Source organism: Ursus americanus, chromosome 32 (genome assembly GCF_024610735.1).
Source record: "Ursus americanus isolate L20-20 chromosome 32, mUrsAme1.1.p, whole genome shotgun sequence".
NCBI lineage: Eukaryota > Metazoa > Chordata > Mammalia > Carnivora > Ursidae > Ursus > Ursus americanus.
This window is the reverse complement of record NC_142158.1, coordinates 11,919,249-11,942,548: the sequence shown is the minus strand read 5'-3', so window position 1 is coordinate 11,942,548 and position 23,300 is coordinate 11,919,249. Positions and strand designations below refer to the sequence as shown.

The window sequence follows — 23,300 nt, the reverse complement described above, 5'->3', positions numbered from 1 at the left end:
AGGTCTGTCCGAGTCCACTTCCCCATTTATGAAACGGGATTCTTAGAAATTTCCAGTCCATTGGGGAAGAAATCTTAGACTAATGTTTCAGACAAAATTGCCCAGGATTGAGGAACTACACAATCCTTTGGTATGCTTATGCAAGACTCTAAAACCGAAACATCTCCAAGTACCAGGTCGGCCTTGATTTTGTCCAGCTGCCAGCGGTAGTCCCCGATGGCATTGTGGAGGCTCCTGTGGCTGTTGATGTGCTGCTCCACGGAGGCCAAGTCCACGCCCCAGGCCACCATATCCATCTCCGCCTGCAGAGGGAAAGACCGCCCGGTCACATCCGATCCTTTGCCTCTGACTCACCTTACCCCCAGCATCAGGGCTCAGAGCACCCAGGGACATACGTGGCTTCCATTCAGATAAAAGTGAAGATGTAAATATTCAATATTTTTGAAACCAAAAAAAAAAATGTGTAAAGGTAAATGTGTAATGTTTTTTTGAAACCAAAAAAAAATGTGTAAAGATAAAAGTGAAGATGTAAATATTCAATATTTTTGAAACCAAAAAAAAAAATGTGTAAAGGTCTGGAATTCTCCAACAGCGAACGGGCTGGCCCAAAACTTCTGCAGCTTGTTGAACCCCAGCTCAACACGGCTAAGGGGAGATGATGCAGGAATGAGATGCTTGAAAGCTAGATTACATCCTCTGAAGAAAAAAAAAAATCTACCTGGGTACAAATGGCACGTGTGTGTATGTGTGTGTATAATAGGTGTGCATATCTACATATGACACGATGTTAGAAATCACTGATAGAAGTTTCTAGATTCAGTCATTTTAAACTGTGCATCAGAAATAGTTCATTAAGCTCAATCATGTACTATGTCCCAAGCTAAACAGCTGACCTAAACGTATTTTTCATTGTTTATTCCATTAAATTGTTTTGATTCCTGTAATTGTCGACTCTTAAATTTAGCATTTACCATTACCTTTCAGGATGCCCAACTCCCTATAGCCCATTTCAAAGAGAAGTTACTATAGAGCGTACTCAAAGCTCATTTCAATTAATGTTGGCAATATTACGACGGTGGATTCATGTGAGCTCTTTAAAAATTAAATCTGACTGCCTTTCTAATTTGAGTCTCCCCTACCTCAAATTTAAGAACGCCACATAATAAGAATCACGCGTTCTATTCCACAAGCCTGTCATCTCATGTTTCTTTTGCATGAGCTCATGTAAATTTCCAAATCACCTGTGTCATCTCTTACACATGCCAAGGGCAAACATTCCAGTCCGGTATTGCAGCAAGAACATAACACACATTGTTCTAAGCCACATCCACGTCCTAACACACTTGGCGAGCTTTCAGAGACGGGAGCCATTTCAGCCAGACTGCCGAAAGTTGCCTAGGACTTTGACCTTTCTCTGCCTCGGCTCACCTGGGCTTTCAAGCAGAAACAAGTGAGTGTACTGGGAAGCTAATGAGATGACCAGGCTCCCGAGCCCGCCCCTCATTACCAGCCAGGTGTACGGTATCTGGCCTGTCCATCAAGAGAAGCACAAATCAGGGAAACAAAACAAAAGCCTGGCACAGGAGATGTGTGACTGCCTATGATCATGTGGCGAGGGACACTGCTCCCTTATCAGCTCGCTGGGCCTGCAGCTCAGTCCCTGGGGAGTGAGAAAGAATGTGGGCTATGCTGGGGGGGGGGAGAAGGATAAGAGGGAAAGGGCCCCAGAGAATCCCAGAGCAAACGGGCAGCAAGTGATAAAACGACTTTTAGTCCCTTTGAAACCCTGGGGGCCAGCTGATCGAAAGTGCAAAACTCATCAATGGCACCTATTAAAAACATACTCCCCCGCCGCGACACAAAACTGAGTCCACGAGATACTGCCATTTTCCAAAAGTAAAAAAAATGCTGAGCCTTCGCAACAAAGGAGTCTCACAAAGCCACACCCGACGTGAATGCAGAAAATGACCAATTATGAGCTGTGCCTTTATGTAACTGTCATACTGACTAAGAAGAAATTAAGGGATTTGATGTTTCGTAAGTAATTTGGTTCAAAGGTTGTCTCACCTAACATCACTTACGATGTAGTTCAAGCCCCATCCGCTCTGCCAAGCCTTCTTTTCAGGGCTCCATTCCACAGGGACTGGACACCGCCCCGCCCCCAGCCCTATCTGAGCAGGATTTTATTACAGCTCAAACAGCAATTAACCCCACACTGCTCTGGACAGAAATGTGGCATGTGAGTGTACACGTCTTCTTTTCTTCAATAATACTTTCAAGACTAGGAAACATAATTTTTGAACACTCACTTTCTGGTATGGTGCCAATACATATAAAAAGCTCAAGACGTGTGTTGCAAGATCAAAAGGGAATTTGAAAACGTGCAAATAGGACTGTATTTAGGTTTCTGGGATAGTAACGGACTTTTCTCTGCTACAAGCCCGGCCTTCTGCAATAGGATTGCATAGTCGTTGTAACAAGGGGGAGAAAAGCTTAACTGATTGCATGAATGAATGTGTAGACCCATAAACCCTCACCACTTAGGAAAGAACACACACAAAAAATCCTAAGTGGTTGAGAAACTTTAGAACCACTGCTCAACTGGTCCAACAACAAGCAATAAGACCAACACTTCTTACAACCACATGGCGTCACAAACGACGTCTGCACAATTTTTCAATCTAGCACGTCCGCCTTCTCCAGAGAAGGATGGTTCACTAGCATTAGGTTTTCATTATACAATTCCCATCTACGTGATTATGGCATATTTCTAATGCCACCTGTTCATGAAAGGGCATAATGACTACATAAAACAACAAAACAATAATTAGCAGGGGAAAACGCTTTGTAGAAACTGCAGTTGTGGGGAAAGGCTCAGTATATACTTTGGCCGCCATTATTTCACTCCCCTCCCACACCCGTGATGTAATGATTGCACAAGAACAACTGATACCTCAAAAATATAAGGTAAGCAACCGATGAGCCCAAACCAGAATATCCAGTTTTACTGTGTTTCCAGCGCCTCCAATTTAACATTTTAAATGAAACTCCACGACATTTTTTTTAAGTACCTATCAGTAACACAGATGAGGTCACTTACCACTCAGGTGGAAAAATGAATTTTTTTAGCGCATAAACTCCAACACATTTTCAGATTGTGAATGGTAAGAGCTAGATATTCAAAATCTGCTAATTAAATTACACCTGTTAAATGTTACCTGTGCGATAAGTTTTGACCAGAAAACAATAAGGTTCATTCCCTAAGCCACAAAAGAGAAGGGGGGAAAAAAACTGTCTGAATTTTTATTTATTTCAAAATAGAAGCCTTCAATTTAAATTGTATATGAGGCAGGGCACCTGGGTGGCTCTATTGGTTAGACATCCGACTCTTGATTTTGGCTCAGGTCATGATCTCAGGGTTGTGAGATCGAGCCCCACATCGGGCTCCACACTGGGCATGGAGCCTGCTTAGGATTCTCTCTCTGTCTCTCTCTCTCTGTTCCTCTGTCCCTCCCCCCACTGGCTCACGAGCACGCACACACCCTCTCAATCTCTAAAAACTAAAAAAATTTAAAAAAATTATATATGAGGAAAATATGGAAAACAGCAAGTTTCTGCTACCAGCGGAGATCCCAGACCACTCTGTGTCCAGACCACTGGGGCTGACCTGCCACGTTCTAGACACCTGACCCACTCAGGCTTGGAACATTCCCGAACCAACCTCATCTGGAAGCTGCTTACCCTCTGCTGCCTCATCCACCCCAGACATTCACTGGTGAGACGCTTGGTGAATTCATCCCACCCGGAGCCACTCTGACATGTGTACCCTCCGCCACCCTTGGAGCTGGCCCTTCGGACTCGAGGGACGCTGATGGCTTTATAAAGGGCTCGCATTTGCTCCTGGAGCTGAAGCAGTCTGAAAAGAAAAAGAAAACAATCGCACTGTTACAGGAAAACAGCCTATGACCACACGTTCTGGGCAAATGTCCCCCTTTCTGAGTCTCCTTTGTTGTCAGGATGGAGGTCACAAATGTCTGATTTGAAGAATTCTTTACCACATGACTTGAATCTCAATCACATACAAAAACCTCAAAATTATGATGCTCAGAGCCTGAAATTACAGAAAGTGTAGCTGGCATTGCCTAACCTGGGAACGCCTTCTGCTTTCCCCCTAAATTTCACCCTGGGAATTTGCCTCGTATCCAGGGCCCCGGGACCATGACAGCAAAATCAAGACTACCCGTCTCTGCTTTAAACTGCTTTTCCTACTCTACAAGTCCCATTTTGTATGCATGAAAGTGAGCTTGGCTTGGTACTGGACTCTTGAAAGTCGAATGCAGTGTCAAAGGCCATTGCCGCTCCCCAGATGGAGGTCTGGTTAACATCTGGTAACAGACCCAACCCTTCAATACAAGCCCGCTCCTTTGGGTGGGTCTGTTTAATTCTTTTCATGGCAGCTTTGTGATTCCACATAAGATGGAGGCCGTGATTTTAGTCAATTTGTACACAGGAGCTACAAAATACTGACTGAGGCAAGCCTTCCCCCTGGAGTAGCTTTGCTCCCTTCAAGGGAAGATCTGGGCCGTGGGATCGCGCTAAGTGGGGGTATGACATTCTTCTTCGGGAGGAACGCCTGCATTCGTGCTCTGTGGTAAAGGCAATACCTTTTTTGATAAGCATCACAGGGCTGGCCCATCTGTCGCATCTCTCTGATCAAGCTGTCGGTGATTTCCATCTGATCGTTGGCCTGGGCAAAGCATTCATCCAATTCTCTGCTCCGAGCCAGCTGTATTCCATCTCCGTATTTCAGTTCCTAAAGGAAAGAATTCACATGAAGGAAACGTGGAGAGAAGGCTTCATTTCGTGTTCATGCTGGAGAGAAATGCTTCACTTGTGTTAATGGAAGCAAAATCTGCTGTTAACTTAATAGTGTAAGTTTCCGCTTTGCAGGCGACTGCAAAAAATTCCTAACTGGAAATGACCTTATTAATTGAGACAGGTAGGTAAATATAGGAGGATTCACAAAGCGAAATTTGTGGACTGTATTTTAAATTTTTACTAGGCTTTTAAAAGCATATTTACGGAACACTGACCTTTCCCTTTCTTCAATGGGTTAAATGCTATCTTCCATATTTATAAAGAACGTTCAGCCAATGGGAATTTTGCTGGGGTAAGAACACTGCACTATTATGCTGGATAAGGTCTTTTACACACAAACTGAGCTTTTCCTCCGTCCGACAGGAACATAGCTTTTCAGTTCTTAAAAAGGAAGCTATCTAATTCTTGGGCCAATTTCCTACTTTTGATGATGCATGACCCCTAGATGAGATGTCACCATTGGGGAAGTTGGGTGAAGCACACAAGAGCTCTCTGTACTATTTTTACACCTTCTTGTGAGTCTATGATTATTTTTAAATTAAAAAATTGATTTAGAAAAGGAAACCGTCCTCTTTTCACATGCAAAAGGCTGCTGCTTCAGGACCATATAGCTTGCCCTAAAATTTTACATTTGCTGCTTTAATTGGGTTTCAGCCAAACGAACCTTCTTTTACCAGAGATGGTAGCAAATACATTACATTTCCCTGACGTTATTACATTTCAGTGCATGTAAGTAAAAAAACACTGAGAACACGATGCCATGTACATTTTTGGAACCACATGTAAAACGTTTCCACAGCCACTACACATCGTGTCCAGGTCCGGGGTGTGTATGTGTCAATATTCAGTCGCTGGATCCTCCCATTTTGCTTTAGGTAAAGGAATCACGGCTCTGTGATGAGGAGTGCATCACAAATCAGAGACTTAAAACACCAGAACTAGAACCAAGCTAGTTTGCTGAGGCCCAAATATCCTTTTACACGGACTAAAGTGATTTTTTTAACTGGGTAAAAGAAACCAGAACCCACCCAAATCTCTAAAATTGAGAAATTCGAACGTTAAGATATTCTCCAAACAGAACCCATAAAATTCACTCAGTTAAAATCCCTCTTTATAGTCAACAGGGGTACTTTGTAATGGGCCAGATTCCAGGTTTAACCCCTACATGAATGCCTGCATCCGGGAGACTGGAACTCAACCCCTTCGTGGGGAGTCTACAGCCCCACCATTCTCTAGTCTGTTTTTAGCAAACCCACAGCAAGTTCGAATGCCAGCTACGGTGTTTTAAAATAAAAACTTTACACATACAACATCAGAGTGCCCAAGACTTCTAAGCCTGTTTCAATGAGAACCTAAGCTAATATCCAGAAATAGCATGAGGCTTTCATAAATGCTACCATTTTCCTCGATTTTCAATTGCATATTTCTTCTTTCTTTCTTTCTTTCTTTCTTTCTTTCTTTCTTTCTTTCTTTTTTCTTTCTTTCTTTCTTTCTTTCTTTCCTTCCTTCCTTCCTTCCTTCCTTCCTTCCTTCCTTCCTTCCTTCTTTCTTGTTTCTCAAATAGAATTATTCTCACAATATGGTCACTTCTCCTGAAGAAAAAAAAATAACTTCTTAAATGGATGGTGTACCGTACAATCCCATGACATACACGTCAGGTTGCATTTTTAGGAAGAGAAAGCGTTACAGTGATCACACAAATAATAATAAATGAGGGGTTGTTGCAAACGAAAGGGTGACCATCTGTAGTGTAAACATTTGTTGGGGAAAACCTGGGCGAGCACTGGCTCCCACTGTTAAACCAACATTACGACTAGGTTAAGAAGAAACACATCCCTCTCTAGTCCATTTTGAAAAAGATCGTCTCTAAACCCTATGTATGTGGAGGAGGGTGACTGAGGAAGCACAGGTCAGGACGGTAAGTCGGTAAGTCGCTGCTAACTGGGAACGAAGCCAGGTGCGGCTGACGCCGGAGCAGGCCAAGCGAGCTCACCGGCTGCACGATCAGCTCTGCCCGCATCAGACAATCCGAGCAGTTCTGGAGAAGTTCCTGGATGGTGTTCTGGTTCTGGTGTCTGGACATCGTACCGGTTTGACTGATGAAACAAACACAAAAAAAGCAGGCATGAATTTTTTTCCCATTTCGAAATAATTTCAAACTTTCAGAAAAGCTGCAAAAAATCCAACAGAAACACTCCCGTAGACCCTTCACCCAGTTTCCCTAATTGTTAACCTGCGCCCTTTATCCCCCTCTTCCCCTCTCTGTATGTGTATTTACGGATGGATATATACACTCGTCTGAACCATTTGAAAATCACCATAAACTTTTACGCCAAATGTTTCCTAAGAATAAAGACACTCAATTATATAACCACAGTACAATTATCAAAATCGGGACATTTAAAACCGATTGAATACCATTTGCTAATCTATAGAACATTTTCCAGTTTTACTAATCAGCCTGATAATTAGTAAAGGTTTTTTTTTCCCCCAGGTCTGAGATCCAACCCAGAAATAGTCCCTTGAGTGGTAAAAACACATTTCTAGCAGCTTATCTATCACCTTTCCTGCTTCATCCCACAATAATCCACAATATGGATTATCTGCACAAGTCCCTCCAAGGGAGGACCTCCCGGGATCAGACCCAGAGCATGAAAGTTTCACTGGCGAGTCTGGCTGAGGAAAACAGTAGGAGGCATGAGACGAGCTTACTGTACAAAAATATTTTCTGCAATCAATAATGATAAATATGATGTCAGGAAAGTGATGAGAAAGGTAAACAACTTTAATGCAAAAACAAGCCACTCTTCCTTTCCAGGTGACCCTATGGAATATTTTTCTCTACAATGATAATCACCTAAATGTACATCTCAAATAAAACACTTCTTTTTTTTTTAAAGATTTTATTTGTTTGAGACAGAGTGAGACAGAGAATGAGCTGGGGAGAGGGGCAGAGGGAGAAGTGGACTCCCTGCCGAGCTGGGAGCCCAACACAGGGCTTGATCCCAGGACCCCAGGATCATGACCTGAGCCGAAGGCAGATGCTTAACCGACAGAGCCACCCAGGTGCCCCGAAACACTTTTCTGGTAGTTGCACGGCAGAAACCTTGAAAGAAAGGTGGTGCTGTAGATGTGCCATATTTTAAAGAAAGCGATTGCAGGAATGTAATGTGTTCCAGATAGAAGTAAGAAGAGCGAGGTATAATAAAAACAGTCTTGCTTGTTAATTTGCCAAGATACATTATGCCACGGCACAGCCTCCTATAGCTTAGTTTATGAGATATTTAAAGCATATTAAACTATTGTTTAATGTTCAGGAAAAGGCCTCCTGAATACGCTGAAACCTGAGTTCCTCACCGGGCCCCAGAGGCCCCCAGGCCCCTACAGCCAGGCCCGGCTGCACCTGCAGATAGAACTGTTGGACGCCTGCTGGGTGTACTGCACTTTCTCCTACCTGGGTCAGCACCTGCGTGTGGGGCTGGTGTGTCTGTGTGTGCTATCAAGAAAGATTTTCACTGTTTTAAATAAAAGGTGGGGGAGGGAGTTGTAAAACCCAGGCTATGCCATGCACAGATGGGGTAAAATCGCAAGAAGTTTCTCCCACGGCGCCTGCTTCCGCATCTTTTCACACTGGAGAAGCGCGGACTTTCCCTGCCACCTCTTTGCCGTCCCTCCCTGCAAGGAAGGCTCCTCAACAAGCCAGCACTAGCTGATGTATGTGGGTGAGGACCCAAGCTCTCCCTGGGAACCACTCCCAGATGATGACACGGCTCCTCCAGGCAGGCCCAGGCAGAGCGCTGCCCGAGCTGCCCACCTACCAAAACCAGCACGCCCGACCCCTCACCTCCCATGAATGCAGCCTTCTCTTCCTTCCACGCAGAGTTATACAGGAAATCTGGCACATTACATCGCTGAGATGTAAACAGGGCTCCATCAGTTGTTAAAACTTGCGCAAAATTCCAATTGCCTTAGAATCACAGGAAAGAAATTCAAGAGACAAAGGGAAAAAAATAGGAAATACAGAAAGCTCATTTAGAACCCTAGGATGGATAAGGAATTAGGAAGGTCCTGTGTAATTATCTTTGTTTTCTTTCTTGAACGGGGATGAGAGTACTTTGTTGGGAAGCATTTCGTGATCGTTTTCAGCAATCTGGTTCACAGAGTGATTCCCACAAAGAAAGCCGGTCCCCAGTATATAAATAAAAGGGCTATCTCTTAGCTCAATGGAAAGTCAGAGTCCCTTAAATGACTTAATAACTCGTACTATTGTAAAAAGTATCACAAAATGAGCTGAGAGACAGAGCTGATAGGGGAAACTGGGTGAAGGGGTTATGAAAACTCTCTAGTAGCTTTGCAACTTTTCTGTAAAAGTGAAATTATTCCAAAATAAAAATGTATTAAAAAAAAAAAAAGGCAGGGAGGCCAACTCAGCTGTGAATGAATGGACCACAGTGTACATACAAGTCTTTTTAAGAGTGAGTTTATGACACTAAATTCTAAATTCATTTGACAGCAAAATATTAAACTCACCAGCTTCTTTGAATCCAACTATTAGTTACATGACACAGAAATGAACTATATCCAGCAAAAAGGGAGATGAGGAAGTTAAACGTTGGCTTAAAATACGGGTGGGCTTTCTACATTTTTTTTGTTCCCTCCTACTTTTAGAAGACATTTGTCTAGAGAGTGGTTGCCATCTCCATAAATTTAGATGCCATCTTAACTGCTTCCTCTCCCCTACGTACATCTGAACTTAAAATAAAAACCCCAGGTAACTTCATATGCTGCTGACAATTCTAAAAAGGATTCTTCATGCTTCCCTAAAGGACCTGCCTATGTTCACCGCACATGCCCTAGAAATCCACTAACACCCTGTATGTGTGCTTGGCGGTTAAGTGAATAGATTAACAACTCTACGGGAAAGAGAAAAGCACAAAAATCTAATCCTTTTAAGGGTCAACAAAAAAGGAAAGCTAAGTGTTAGAACAATGTAATGAAGAATCTTTGGCCTTGCTCTTCGTCTATAGGAAAATATGATCTGATTAACCAAATTCCATCTGACACACAACTTCTCAAGACTTTGTCTGGCTCTTAAAGCAAGATCTATGCATCCCATCTTGCACCTGTAAGAATCTCACTTCGGTATGAGGTGTGGCCGAGAACAACCTTTGGAAACACAGCTAGGTGAGAAAGGGACCCAGGTGTACACTTTTCCTAACAGGTCGGTCCGTCAAAACCAGACAGAGGAAGGGAGACTCGGACCCACTGGGGTTTGGTGACTGGGGAAAAGAGAATCCGCTTTCACGTTCAGTTTGAGTGTCTTTGGCCCAAGGGAGGATCCACGTAGAAGTGGCTGTGCTTAAATCAAGGAGGCAGTGCCGGCAAAAGGATTGTGACTCATGGAGTCGGTCTGGCGTCACTCAGCCTTGTGTAGTGCTGGATTCTCCAGCATGACAGCCAGGAGAGCCGGCTTTTTTTTTTTTTTTTTTTACAGTTGTGCACCATTCAAAACTTTTTGAGTCCGGCCATATTTTTTATTGACCACATAACAATTCCAGAACTTTTTTTTTTTAATATCAGAAATGTCTAGACCTGGGTTTTCTCATCCGTTAGGCCTGATGATACCTAAGATTTCTTTAGCTCACTCTTCATGGAACTACCAAACGAACTCACTCCTACTGAGAATAATATAAAAGTCTGTTCTGTCTCGTGGCCGTGAGGTTTCCTCTTCAGTTCCTACAGTGACTGGGAAAATGCAAGATTCTAGCATAGGTGAAGAAATAATTTTTAAAGATTCTAGCATAGGTGAAGAAATAATTGTTTTTTAATTTTACTTATTTATTTGACAGAGAGAGAGACAGCCAGCGAGAGAGGGAACACAAGCAGGGGGAGTAGGAGAGGAAGAAGCAGGCTCCCAGCGGAGCAGGGAGCCTGATGCGGGGCTTGATCCCAGGACTCTGAGATCAGGCCCTGAGCTGAAGGCAGATGCTTAACAACTGAGCCACCCAGGGGCCCCATGAAGAACTCATTTTTAAATAAATGTACTTGTTTAACAAGCATAGAAAGATTTTAAAAATCCCTGGCCTCAAAGAACTTTTCAATACTGGTACGTATAGGTGTTGGGGTGCAGAGATTTTAAACCGTGGTGGGAATTGAACTAAGAAGCTCAAGGTTCACGTTTTAAATCCCATTTCAGTGACATGGAAGATGAAAGATGTCATGTAAAAAAAAAAGAAAAGAAAAAAGAAAGAAAAGAAAAGGCCCACAAGAAAACAAAACTCACTTGGGGCAAATCAATAAAAAAATATTAACTTCTAAACTAAAATTCATAGCTGTCCTAGAAAAAATAACACTTGTTCTCAAAAGTTTTTAACTGTTCTGAAATTCTGGATTTTATCTTTAAATTTACAAAGGCAAGCGGTTCATCCAACAAAGAACCTGCCTGCACAAACATTTTTTTAAAAAATTCATTCTAAAACTTGTTTAAACAAGTAATGGGCCTAGCAGTTTACATAAAGATCCCTTCAACAATGGCTAAAAGGAAAACGCGTTCTGGATTTTAATCCAAATTTTAAGGACAGAGCACACAAATATGTGAACAATACCAGGGCTTTCTATGTTTTATTTTACTATTGCCAAGTAACTTTCTTCTCTTAAAAAATAAGACTTCAAAATTAGCTATTATAAGACATTAGTTTAACACCTATTGCCAAGAATATTATAGGAAAAAACTACAAGACAAGTATTTTGGACAGAGGCATGCAGCATTACAGGGTAAATTTTTTTTAATATTTACTTTTTGTTTTTAAAAGTCATTTTATAATAATCTGTACTGTTCATTACACACGTGGCCCATGACAACTAATTGTGTATTTCTTTTTGGGAATATACTTTCTCTCCTATTGAATTCCTTCTTTTCTTCCTTCCTCTCTCTCCCTTTCTCTCTCTCTGCCACCATCTTAATCTCTTGCCTTTCTTTTGTTCATTCCGTCAACCGAGGGTCCTGAATGGGTACCAGAATTGGCATTTTCTGTCTTTTTATGTGTTCAGGTTCATAGAACAATGGCCTTAGAACAGCTCAATAAATAGTGGTTGGAAATTATAATCATGTGATGCATTAATATTGATCTTCAAGCCTATTTGCTTAACTCTTTATAATTTTCAAAGCATTTTAATGTATGCTGTTTTGAGTTTCTTTAAAGGATCTTAAGTAAAAAAGGGGAAAAGTGATGTTTTTACTGTTTCACTGAAGGACGATATCAGACCTCCAAGACACACCAGACACACATCAGTCGAAATGTCATGTATCCATCCTTTGGAAGTCACACACCAAAGGCTGCCTCCTCCTGAGCTCTTGGGTTCCCACCTCTGCCCTCACTCTGCACTAGGTATTTACACACCTGTCTACCCCACTCCTGGAGAGCAAAGTCCCACATCTTAGTCACCGTGACTCCTACATGCACCTAACAACCCAGTTTCACACACAGAAGGTACTTAATGCATGTTTGTTTGGTTTAGTAAAGGAGAAGAAAAACAAAGGTAAATAAAAGACTGATCTGAGAATATAACCACCATCTCATTACCCTCATTTCCAAAGCTAAGTCAGGTAGCACACCTGTCCTGTCCCCTACCCCCCATTCCCGCCCCAACAATGTACAAAAGAGTTTTTTTTTCTATAAATTTTAGAAAGGGGGCCTGCTTGAGGCTTCATTCTGTCCTCACCCAGGAGCTTTGGAAGCAGTCTCTAATAAAAATTCCACTTCCTTTCCATTTTATTATTTTCACACTGTTTTCAGTGGATTGGAGCGTTGTGGGGCAAACGGATGACATACCATTAACTTCATGAACACTTTGAGGTCGGGTGGACTAAGAGTCCGTTCCCTGCTCGGCCACTTCTGCTCCTACAGCCTGTGACTTTGAGCAAATGACTTAGACTCGCTGTGCCTGGAGTTTCTGCATCTGTAACACATAGCAACACACCCACCTCCTGGGGTTGACATGTTGCTTAAGAGGACCCGGGAAGGTTGGCAAAGCCTCGCACAAACCCATCCTCACTGCTGCTGCTGCGAGGATAGGAGTCTCAGATTTCAGTTTTATTTTTCAGGGTGTGTTTTTGTCTCAGTGTATAATTTTGAACTTTGCCCAAGGATATTTTGCATCAAATTGGGGTAGGGTGAGAAGAAAAACAAAAACAACAAAAAAAGATGAAAAAGAAGAAATGGATTAGGTATTAAATGTGAGGCATTTCAGAGGTTCCCAAAATTATCACAAGACCTGAAAATGAAAGTTTGAGACGATTCAAAGAGAGTAACACATTTAAGAGTACAAAACGTATTAAAGGGATAAGAAAATTCAGAAAAAGATGCCCTCTTTTCCTTCGTTAAGTGGGGATGATACATGAATATTTGGTCCTTACAAACTCGATGCCACAATAAGGATTTCTATTTTGAATTATTCCCCTATAAGAAACCTCCCATTCATTCTGAAGCCTAAAAAAAAAAATTTTTTTTAATCATTTACAGGTTATCTGGTTTTTCATCAAGAAGCCGCTCCTTCTTAACTTTTTTCAGGTGCCAGATGAAGCAAGGGACGTTATGTTTGCGTGTCGAAAAATGTCATTCCAAGGGCACCTGGCTGGCTCAGTTGGAAGAGCGTGCAACTCTTGATCTCAGGGTTGTGAGTTTGAGTCCCACGTTGGGTATGGAGATTATTAAATAAATAAAACTTTAAAACACAAATAAATAAAAAGTTTTCAATGTAATTCCAAGCAAGACCTATTTGCTAAACCGTCCTCATTTTCATGAAATGTAGATTTCACATTCGTGAGGTCCTTGCAGGTCCTGGACCCGTCCAGTCCCAGGTGTTGGTGACACGATGTACATTGTTGGGCTGCACTAGCATTTTCCAGGATGTTGCCTCAAAGGAGAGGCTCGCTGAGTCTTAGGGTCCATGGGGCAGTGCCTTCTGTGTCAGAACCACACCTACCATTTCCCACTGAGTGCAGGACAGAGAAAGAGAAAAGTGGAGGGTGGGGCAGTGTCCTAAGCACCATGGCCTCCAGACTGAAGCACTCCTTCTAGAACTTCCTCATCTGGAAAGACTGGTTGGCTGAGGGTTGAGTTAGACTCCCCAGGTCACACCCAAGCCCGCCTTTGCTCCACCCCAGGCAGTCAGCTGTTAGGATCAGGGGCATCAGCAGGTTTTTTTCTCTTTCCCAAGACATTTCAGTCACCTGAACAATGATGAAATTATGCCCATATTTAGAGAAAAAATTAACTGCTGTTGAAAGCTGTTTTGTAGATCTGACCTACATGAGTTGGTAGCATCATACTATGTTTTTTCCCAAGCAGATGGAAACCCTACTGGAGTAATAACAAAAGAATAGGATGGTTATGAAATAAATATTTCACAGGAATGCAACAGGTTAAAAGAGTTTGAGATAGAAGAGTTTACAAGTACAAAAGATGCATTCTGATAACCAAGGGTTCATCTTTTCTTGATCCACTGTAGTATACTGGATTCAAATGCAGCTCAACCACTAACTAGCTGTGGGACCTAGACCAAGTCATAAAGTCACTACTTTAACCCCAGTTTACTATCTGTAAAATGGGAAGCTTGAGATAACGTGCATAAGATACCTGGTACGTCACAGGTGTTTGCCAGGTAATGGTAACTATTATGAACCACTGATCTGACACTTTTATAAAAGATGGAACTTACTCAAAGTTAATAACCATGTTAGTGCTATCTGCCCTCTATTAAGCTAAACTGAATCTTACTTTGCAATCGCTTCCCAGAAAAATATTTGAAGATCCCTGCTGTGAGTCACTGGACTCCAAGCCTGTTTCTCAGACTCTCCCTGGCCTCGCTCATCCAGCTCTCAGCGGCAGCTGCCACCCCACCTGGCCACAGCCACTTTCCTGTCCCACGGCCAGGCCACCACCCACAGTCAGACTTTCATCACCTCTCTCCTTCACTGCCTGATTCTTCCCTAATCCAGCTCCCTCCGTACCCTGCACATCGCTGCCACAGAAACAGTCCTACTGTTTCTCAGGAGGACGGTCTTATTTCCCTGCTCCTTCAACGGAGGACACGCTCCCTGGCTGCGGCGAAAACCTGCAATGGCTCCCCTCTACCTATCCACATTCCCCACCACGGAGTCAAGGTGTCCCAGGCTCTGGCCCCAACCTGCCCTTCCTCCCGACGTCTTACTGCTTCCCACTCAGAAAGGAGACCACACTACAGGCCTTGATTTTGCTCCTGGTTTTTCGCCTCTCAGACTTTTCTCAAGCTCTTCTTCTGCCTGGAATGCTCCCTGCCCACCCATCTTGACCAGCCAAAACACTCCCAAGTCTAATTCAGCACCACTCTCTTTATAAAATCTCACTAGTGCCTGCACAACAGATGTTATCTTTAGGAAGCCTTGGAGTCATTGATACCCTCCCGTCTATTATCCTTTTGTATTATGGTGCTTATTTTCCCTTAAAGAGCTATGTTCCTTTCAAGAAGTCTTTGTATTTTCACCTTTGACTCTCCTTGACACCTAACACATAGCACATGTTCCGTATTTGCTGAATGAATGAATGAATGAATGAATGAATGAATGAATGAATGGAATTGAGATACTTTCATTGTTTAAGTACAGGACTCTCCAGTCTACTACAAAACATACATGGTCTACAGGCACAGGCCAACAGGAGGGCAAGGGTGAGTAGCCTTGGGTTCTCATGCCAACTTAGCCATGAGTGGACTCGGGGATTTAGGGCAAATCTTACTCTACTAGTCTCCAAAGTGGAAGAATGAGGCTTCTCTACAAATTTACACTCTCCCCAGCTCTAAAATTCAATGCAAATGGACCCCGTATATCTCTTGCTAAGAAAGAGGCTTCTTTTTAAGAGATGGTTTAAAACAAACTTTGTATCAAATAGAGATCACATGTATTTTGGCTTTGAAATCACGAGCTCTGGAGAAAAGTAAGCATTAACTTTATAACCACATATTTCTGAAGCTTAATGACTATATTTGGCTTTTAATCCTCCAACAACATCCACGCTTTGATCAGTGAAAGATCCAACTGTGGGACTGTCACCTGGCCACCAAATTTCACTACAGATTTCTCCGTTCTTCTAACCACAGGAACAAGGCTGTGGTAGTTCTGCCTTAATTGAAAGCCATACTAATGTAACATCCTGTAAAAATAAAACCCACAGTTTAAATTTTCAAAAATATACCTCTTACATCATCAAGCACATAACTTTTACCAAACTTTAAAATATTAAGTAAAGCAAAAGAATTGACAGTAGTTGTGACTCCATTCAGCCTACAATAAACAACATACAAAAGACGGGTGGGCAGGGAAGGAGGGAGAACCAGAATGAGAAAACTACTGTCTGAAGAACCGACAAGTGTGATTAATATAAAGCACAGACACAGGAAGATATTTTAAAGTCATCTGAAAAAGAAAAATAAGATTTGGGCTCCTTACTCAAATTAGTTTATTTAGGGAAAGGTTAGATATAAATATCAATTATTTAAAATGCCAATTATTTTTAAAAAATGACTCAGACAATAGGGTGGCAGTTTTTTAAATAAACAAGCTTAAATTCAATCAACAGTTTTCATGCCACTTTTTGTGCCTTAAAAAGAAACGAAAACCTTTATTTGGAAAAACTCTGGGGCAGAAAAGTACTTGTTAAATTCTTAATCCTCATTCATCTGGCAGAGGGCAGTCGGGTCAGAGACGGCATCCTATTCTACAAAGTACACGCTCTGGGACACCAATCCCTCCGCACAAAACCATTACAAAAACACCAGAAAAAAAAAAAAAGGTGTGGGGGGCAAGCCCCGCCTCTCTTCAGGCAGCCATCGTTGTTATATTTTAAGATGCAGAAGTCAGCAGTCGCGGGCAGTTTTTGTGTGTGTGCTCATTCTCTAATTCAAGAAGGGTCAGCCGCCCCGCTGGCTGGCCGCGCGTGCTGGGAGAACCCCCATTACTGGATCAAGAAGGAATGGCCCCACGCTGACTCCAGCCCCCAGCGGGACGCCCCGCTGCCCGGCCGAGCAACATCAAAGCGCAGAAAGAAACACCCGTCCCCCAAATTACGTAATCCAAAACTTCAGTCGGTTTTCCCTTCCCAGAGAGACGTAAAACTTGACATATTTATAAACAGCTTTTAGGTTGGAAAAACAGAACACGAGATATAATACTATGCGAAAACACTGAGCCTCCTCAAAACTTCGTGTTTCCGCGAAGAATCCTTATAAACCACGGATCTTAACGCAATTCGTTAGCCGATGTATTAATCCATTACAAATTTACCTCTACAGGAGGCCGAGGGAGTGAAATATTCCATTAACAGTAATGTTTATTGTCAATTAAAAAAAAATAAGGACTCTACATGAACAGAATCATATTTTTTTAAAAAAATACAAATCAAAATGAAATACTTGGTTCATAAAATGACAGGGAAAAAAATTGCTTCTTAAGAATCCTTGCAAAATTCTGACTTGAGTATAAATGTGCGGATTAAAAGAACGCGCTTCCCAAACACAGGAAGACTGGGAGGGAAAAGCAAAGTTTCAAATTTAACCGGTTGGCCAAGTTTTAAAACAAACTTAAAAACCAAAGTGCTAACTGGCAAAACTTTCTCCCCATTTTTTCTAGGACTTGGCACATTTCTCCTGGAAATCCCCGGGGTGCATTTTGTTCAGAAAACAAGAGCTCCAAGATTGAGACAATTCTTCGCTAACTCAGAAAGAGAAAATCAATTGTCAAGATGCTCGGGGAAAATAAATACATAAATAAATCGAAGCAGAAAACAGGTCGCAACTCGAGTAGTCCCTGCCTTCAAAACTACCGGTAAAACAAAAAACACTCTGGAGTGTATTCAGGTTGCTCCTCCCCAGCCTAAGGCCACAAGGCAGGGTAAATAACTTTCTGGAACGCCGGCCAGTTTCCCAAAAACCCACTTGGGAAGGGCTTGCGGAGGGGCGGGAAGGGCGCGGACCACAAAATTCTCACGGCTCCCGTGGGCATCCCGCGTCCAGCTCTGGGGACCGAGTAAACGCAGCCTCATTACCTTCCCCCAGCCTCCCAAATGACCCTCGGGATCGGTTTCCGCGACATTCTGAGAAGCAGACCCTGCCCACATCCCGGGGGGGGGGGGGGCCACGGGGCACCTTGACCGGGACAGGCCCCCAGCGTCGCGGGCTGGCGCGGAGGAGAAGCAGCTCCCTCCCCGCCGCGGGTCCCCGCTCCCACTCGAAGACCCGGCGCCCGCACTCAGATACCAATAATACACTGAGGGCCTTCCTCTCGGGCTTTTGTAAAAGGAGGAAACCAAGGGCGCAGGCGCAGAGTCACAGGTACGCTCGCGGGCGGGGGCTGCACGGCAGCCGAGCAAGGGGGACAGGCGCGTCCCGGTGGAGCTGGGACCTGGGATCGGGCGGCTGCCCCTGCCGGGAAGCTCAGTTTGAGCAGCAGGGGAGACCGAGGCGGGGCTTTCTCGGGACCCGACCCCGCGCCGCCGAACGCGCAGCCTCTATACAAAGGCCCCCAGGTGGCGAAGCAGCCCAGGCGCGCGAGCGGGGGTGGTGTGGGGGTGACCAGGCATTTGGGATAAGCCCTGAGAGGCGGAGGAGCCCCGAATCCGAACCCTGGCTACAGGACAGGCCGGAATCCCCGCTCCTTTACTGTTCTACTTTTGGTTACAGTTGGTTAGGTTAGGTTTTGTTGTCGCAGCCCCGCCCGACCTCCCACCTGCCGGCCGGGACAAAGGGGATGCCAGCCGGGGCCGGCCGCGCAGGGAGCAGTCCTGGAAGACCGCTCGCCCGCCGCGTCCTCCTGCACCCCTCGCTGGCCAGCCTCCTGCCCCGGCTCGCGGGAAGGGAGGAGGGCGGGACCGAGAACCCGTTTGCAAGGAAGGAACAGCTCCTCTCCCAGCTCGCACACACACCCACCCGGGTGTGAGCAGCGCACGGGGAGGGAGGACACCGGGCTCCTGCCCCAGCGCCAACAGGAAATGCTTTCATGAACTGGAGCAAAACCCCTTTCCTGCTTCAGGACCTGGCTTTTCTCGTAGGTCAGAGGAGGGCTCGATCCCTCCCTTTCCCAACGTGCTGGGGTTCGGAGAGGAGAGCACGGAGACCCCATGGCCCCGGGCACCCGGTGCTTGCCCGTCGGCCGGTACCCACCAGTAGCCGTCCGAGTTCTGGTCGGTGACCGTGCAGCGCCGGGAGTAGTACATCCTGCTGGTGCCCCCGCCGCCGCCGCCGCCCCCGCCGCCGCCACCGCCGCAGGTCACCTCGTAGCGCAGGTCCGGACCGGACTCGGCGCGGGTCATGCGGCCCAGCGTATTGATCCGCGGGTGGGAGCCTCCGTTGCAGCTCATGTCGGCGGGCACTCAGAGAGTCGCTCAGCGCCGAGGCATAAGCGAGGGCGGGCCGGCTCGGAGAAGGTGGAGGGGTTCAAAGGGAAGGCCCCAAACCGGGAACCGGGGAGGGCGCGCAGATGGGTCGCGGGGACGCTCCTGGCCACCAGGGCCGTCCCGGCCGCTGCGAGCGCGGCGCGGCGGGCGGAGGTCGGGCGCGGGGACGACGTCGGGCGGGGAGCAGGAGCGGCAGGAAGAGTGCGGCTCGGAGGGCGGCGAGGGCGCAGAGGAGCTGGCTCGCGGCTGGGTGTTGGTGTTGGTCGGCGGGGGCGCGAGTCTCCTCCCCGCTGGCACCCGGCGCCCAGGCCACACCTGGCCGGTTTCTTCCCAGGGCGGGGTGCGGCCGCCGCGCCTCCCCGCCCCCCGCGGGTGTCACCGACGCGCTCGGGCCGCCCCTCCCCACCTGCGCCCGCCGGCCCGCGGCTCCGCCCTGCGCCTCTGAGGCCGGAGGAACGCCGGCAGGGGCGGGGTCCCCGAGACCCGAGCGCCCCGGGCGCGGCGACCGAGGGGAGGGCGTTCGCTGGAGGGGGCCGTAGGCTCAGTGCTTCGGCTGCGACGGCAGGGAAAGCGAGGCCCCTGCTTTTCAGGATTTCCTCGGTCCCCGGGGCGGAAATAAGCCGAAAAATAAGGGCCTTTCGATTGGACGGTTACTTGTTAAACATTTACTTTTGCTAATCCCTGGAAACTGTGCCAGCCAAGCTTTGAACAGAAACGTAATTGAGAAGAGCATGCTTAGATGGTGAGGTTTCGTTTAGGGAGTTTTATTTTTTGAAATTTCTTTTATTCCAGTAATCCAGAAAAGTTGTCTCAGAAGTCCGATTTCCGACGTGTGAATCGAACCACCACTTTCTGGGGAAGTCTTCATTCAGCATGAATAATGAATTTCCTTGGTGTGAAGATTAAGAGGAACACGCTACTCATTTTCCATGAAGTAAAAGGAAAATATACATTGTAATTTATTTTATTTTGTCTGTTGGTGGTCATTTTGAACAAGAAATTGCAAAGCCTTCCACATCCAGACCCAGTTTTCAAATTTTGTAAAAGAACCTTGGGAACGTTTGTCTCAGGCCCCTGAGCACCTTCTCCCTCCACTCATCCCTTTCGAAAGTGAGCTTTTCCCACAAGTCAGTGGCCTTCCTGGGACTTCAGTCTGAGAGCAGCAAAGAACCCTGGACAGAGATCATCCTCTCGGTACAGATGAGTAACTGAGCCAGAACATTCCAGCAACTTGCTGCAGGACCCCTCCCAGTTACGTGTGAACCACACTGTAGTCTCTGGGACCAGGGTTGAGGTGCAGACCCAGTCAGACTATCCACAAAAAGCTGCCTTTATAATTTGGAAAACTGTTAAATTACTCTTTAATAAACACCATTTAAAGATCTTTATAATAAATATTTGTCATCTTCCCAAGCAATGCCCGTTAACTTACCTTCTTACACAATATATTCCAAAGTGTTTGTGAACTGAAAGGAACAAAAATGGAACTAAATTTGCATGTCCTAAAGGGAGTGGGGGAGTTTTCTTAAAGTTCCCATATTACAGCACCCCTAATCACACCTCCCTTTTCAGGCACAGATCTTCAACAAAACATGCTGTTCTTTTTCCTGCCACTTGACCACAGAGTTGACCAGATTAAATACAATGAGATAAAAGTTTGCCACTGTTAGCACACTCAATAATTCCCATCACTGTTTCAATTTCCACTCCTTTTTAATAAATGGGAACATGATAAAGTTCAAATTCAAATGATTACACAAACATTGATGTACAGACAAGAACAGTGTTTCTTCTGAAAATTGAATCAATGACAAAAGTCAGTTTCAGCACAAATGGCCCATAATATCCATTGGTTGGAGGGGAGAAAAGCCATTTGGGATGTCAGTGCATAACGCACATAATTTAATTCAGGATGTTTTGTTGCCTCTCAGCATCTCATTGGTGCAGCAAATAATTATAACCTATTGTATGGGAGGACCAATGTTAGACTTTGGAAAATACAAAGATGAATGAGGCATAGTCACTGCCCTGAAAAATATAGTAAACCTTCAATTAAAAAAAATTCAGGGATTCCTTTATTCTAATAATGTGTCATAAGAAGGTCATGCAATTGCACGGGAGAATTCTCCTTAAAAACAAGACAAATCTATGAAGCACATCCCAGTGATGACAAAAGCTCCGCCCAACTCCCATTGGGTAGTCAGGAGTCTACACATAGATCCAAACACCACCCAGGCTCACAGAGCTTTTCGATCTATTTACAAAACAGGAGAAGAGATGAAAAGTACAACCCACCAATTACACACCTTTGGCTACCATTACTTGGTAGCCTATCCTATAGCTCTCTGAGTTCCTTTAGGTATTCCCAGGAAAGCAAATGGCTTCCAGCTAACCAAGAAGACAATGGCTTCCATTTATCTTTCTCTAAGGATGATAAAGGAAGATAAAAGGGTGAAATAAAAGATTGACATGATAGATGGAATCCAGACATATTACACATTAGTTGTCTAAACTGGCTCCCCTCATGGAAGGCCCCACAGTGAAGGTTGGGGATCAGAACACCAGAGTTCTGATCTTAGTGCTACAATTTACTTGGGCAAGAGCTCAATTTCATGTGCAGAATGGATATAATAATACTTCCCCTGCCAACTTTATAACACGTGAACATTCTTGAAAACAGAAACATTCCATAAAGCTACGTTATCACCCATTAAACCAAAAACTCTTTGCTAGATGGAAATTTTAGGTTTTAGTGTTTTTGTCTTTAATCCCCCATGAATCAATAAAACTCCCTTTTACAGACATTTAACCTTCATTCACTTAAAGAGCAGTTCTTAAACATCCGCTATGCGCTTCACAGTAAGCTTAGCACTGATCACACAAAGATGAAAAAGGCAGGGCTCCCCTTCTGTAGGCGATCAAGCCTGTAATAGGAAAACAAATCATTCCAATATGTTCGATACATTATTACAAAGTCATGTTTATAGAATTGTGGGAGCACAGCAGAAGGGTTTAGCTGATTTCTTACAGCCAGGTTTAAAAAGTGCCCCATCCAAACTCTGGCAAAGTCCTCACTAGCTGACCTAGCTAAGGTCAGCTATTTTTTTCCCTGCCACTTGTAGATACGTCCCCTTGTACTGTTAGAGACAGATCACTGACATGTAACTTTCTCTCTGGCTGACCTTAGATATATGACCTTGTGGTTAGGTATGAGGCATCAGTCAGAGCCTGAGCGTATTTTTAAAACTAAACAGAGCACTTTGATTTCAATGAGATTAGGAGAGATCATTTACTTGCTCAAAATCCCATGGGAACTCTCTCATATCTCTTTGTTGGTGAAATGATACCCCTTGGCCACAGAAAACATTTAGAGCCTGTGAGTTAAAATAGCTCTTCCGCCTGCCAGGAGAACAGTATTTTAACAAATCAGAACTAGAGAAGCTAGGATTGGAACTATAACGCTAGGTAAAGAAAAAGCCCATTAAAATAGCAGATAATTTAATTTTTGCTTTAATCTTCGTTTTTTCTTTCTTGTGAGTAAATTACAATCCTCCAGAAATCATTAAATCTGGGTTCTTAGTATCCCCAAAATAAGATTGATCTCTCCTCCTTAAAGTCGAGACTACTCATTGAAGAAAGCAATTTGATAAACCACGTAAATTTCATTTCAGAAATAGGAAGATGTTGGCAAAACATACCCATTAGCCCAGAACTATCTTGATTATCTTTGGTTCAAATGTCCTTCAGGAACAGGAGAACTTTTCTGCTTGTAGTGGTTTTTCGTTTTTACCAGGGGAAGGGGGTCAACTTTTTAAAAAATTCAAAAGCTGAGAGAAACTTCTCAAATACGTTTTCTGTCACTGTAGTAAGAAGATTTGTTGTTGCCACTTGTTTCGGTTTCCGCGCAGGTCATATCTAATAAATGGTGCTATCCTTTATGTTTTAAGAGTCTGGGGTTTTTTTTTTTTGGTTTTTTTTTTTTTTTGATTGCCTCTC

General features: G+C 44.3%; 1 protein-coding gene across 2 annotated transcripts in view; it reads right to left on the bottom strand.

The window, feature by feature from the left end:
* The window catches only part of DSP (desmoplakin), a 44,260-nt gene extending 24,367 nt beyond the window's left edge, over nucleotides 1-19,893 (bottom strand). The window contains exons 1-5 of one of the 2 annotated variants that reach the window (XM_045811534.2): nucleotides 19,072-19,893; nucleotides 6,872-6,974; nucleotides 4,665-4,813; nucleotides 3,742-3,916; nucleotides 174-302 (exon numbers count right to left, since the gene is read on the bottom strand). In XM_045811534.2, coding sequence (XP_045667490.1) covers nucleotides 174-302; nucleotides 3,742-3,916; nucleotides 4,665-4,813; nucleotides 6,872-6,974; nucleotides 19,072-19,268 — 753 coding nt within the window. In that variant the 5' untranslated portion in view covers nucleotides 19,269-19,893. The remainder of the gene's footprint in view (nucleotides 1-173; nucleotides 303-3,741; nucleotides 3,917-4,664; nucleotides 4,814-6,871; nucleotides 6,975-19,071) is intronic. The other variant, XM_045811535.2, reaches the window with a different exon arrangement.
* Between the last annotated feature and the right edge of the window lie 3,407 nt (nucleotides 19,894-23,300).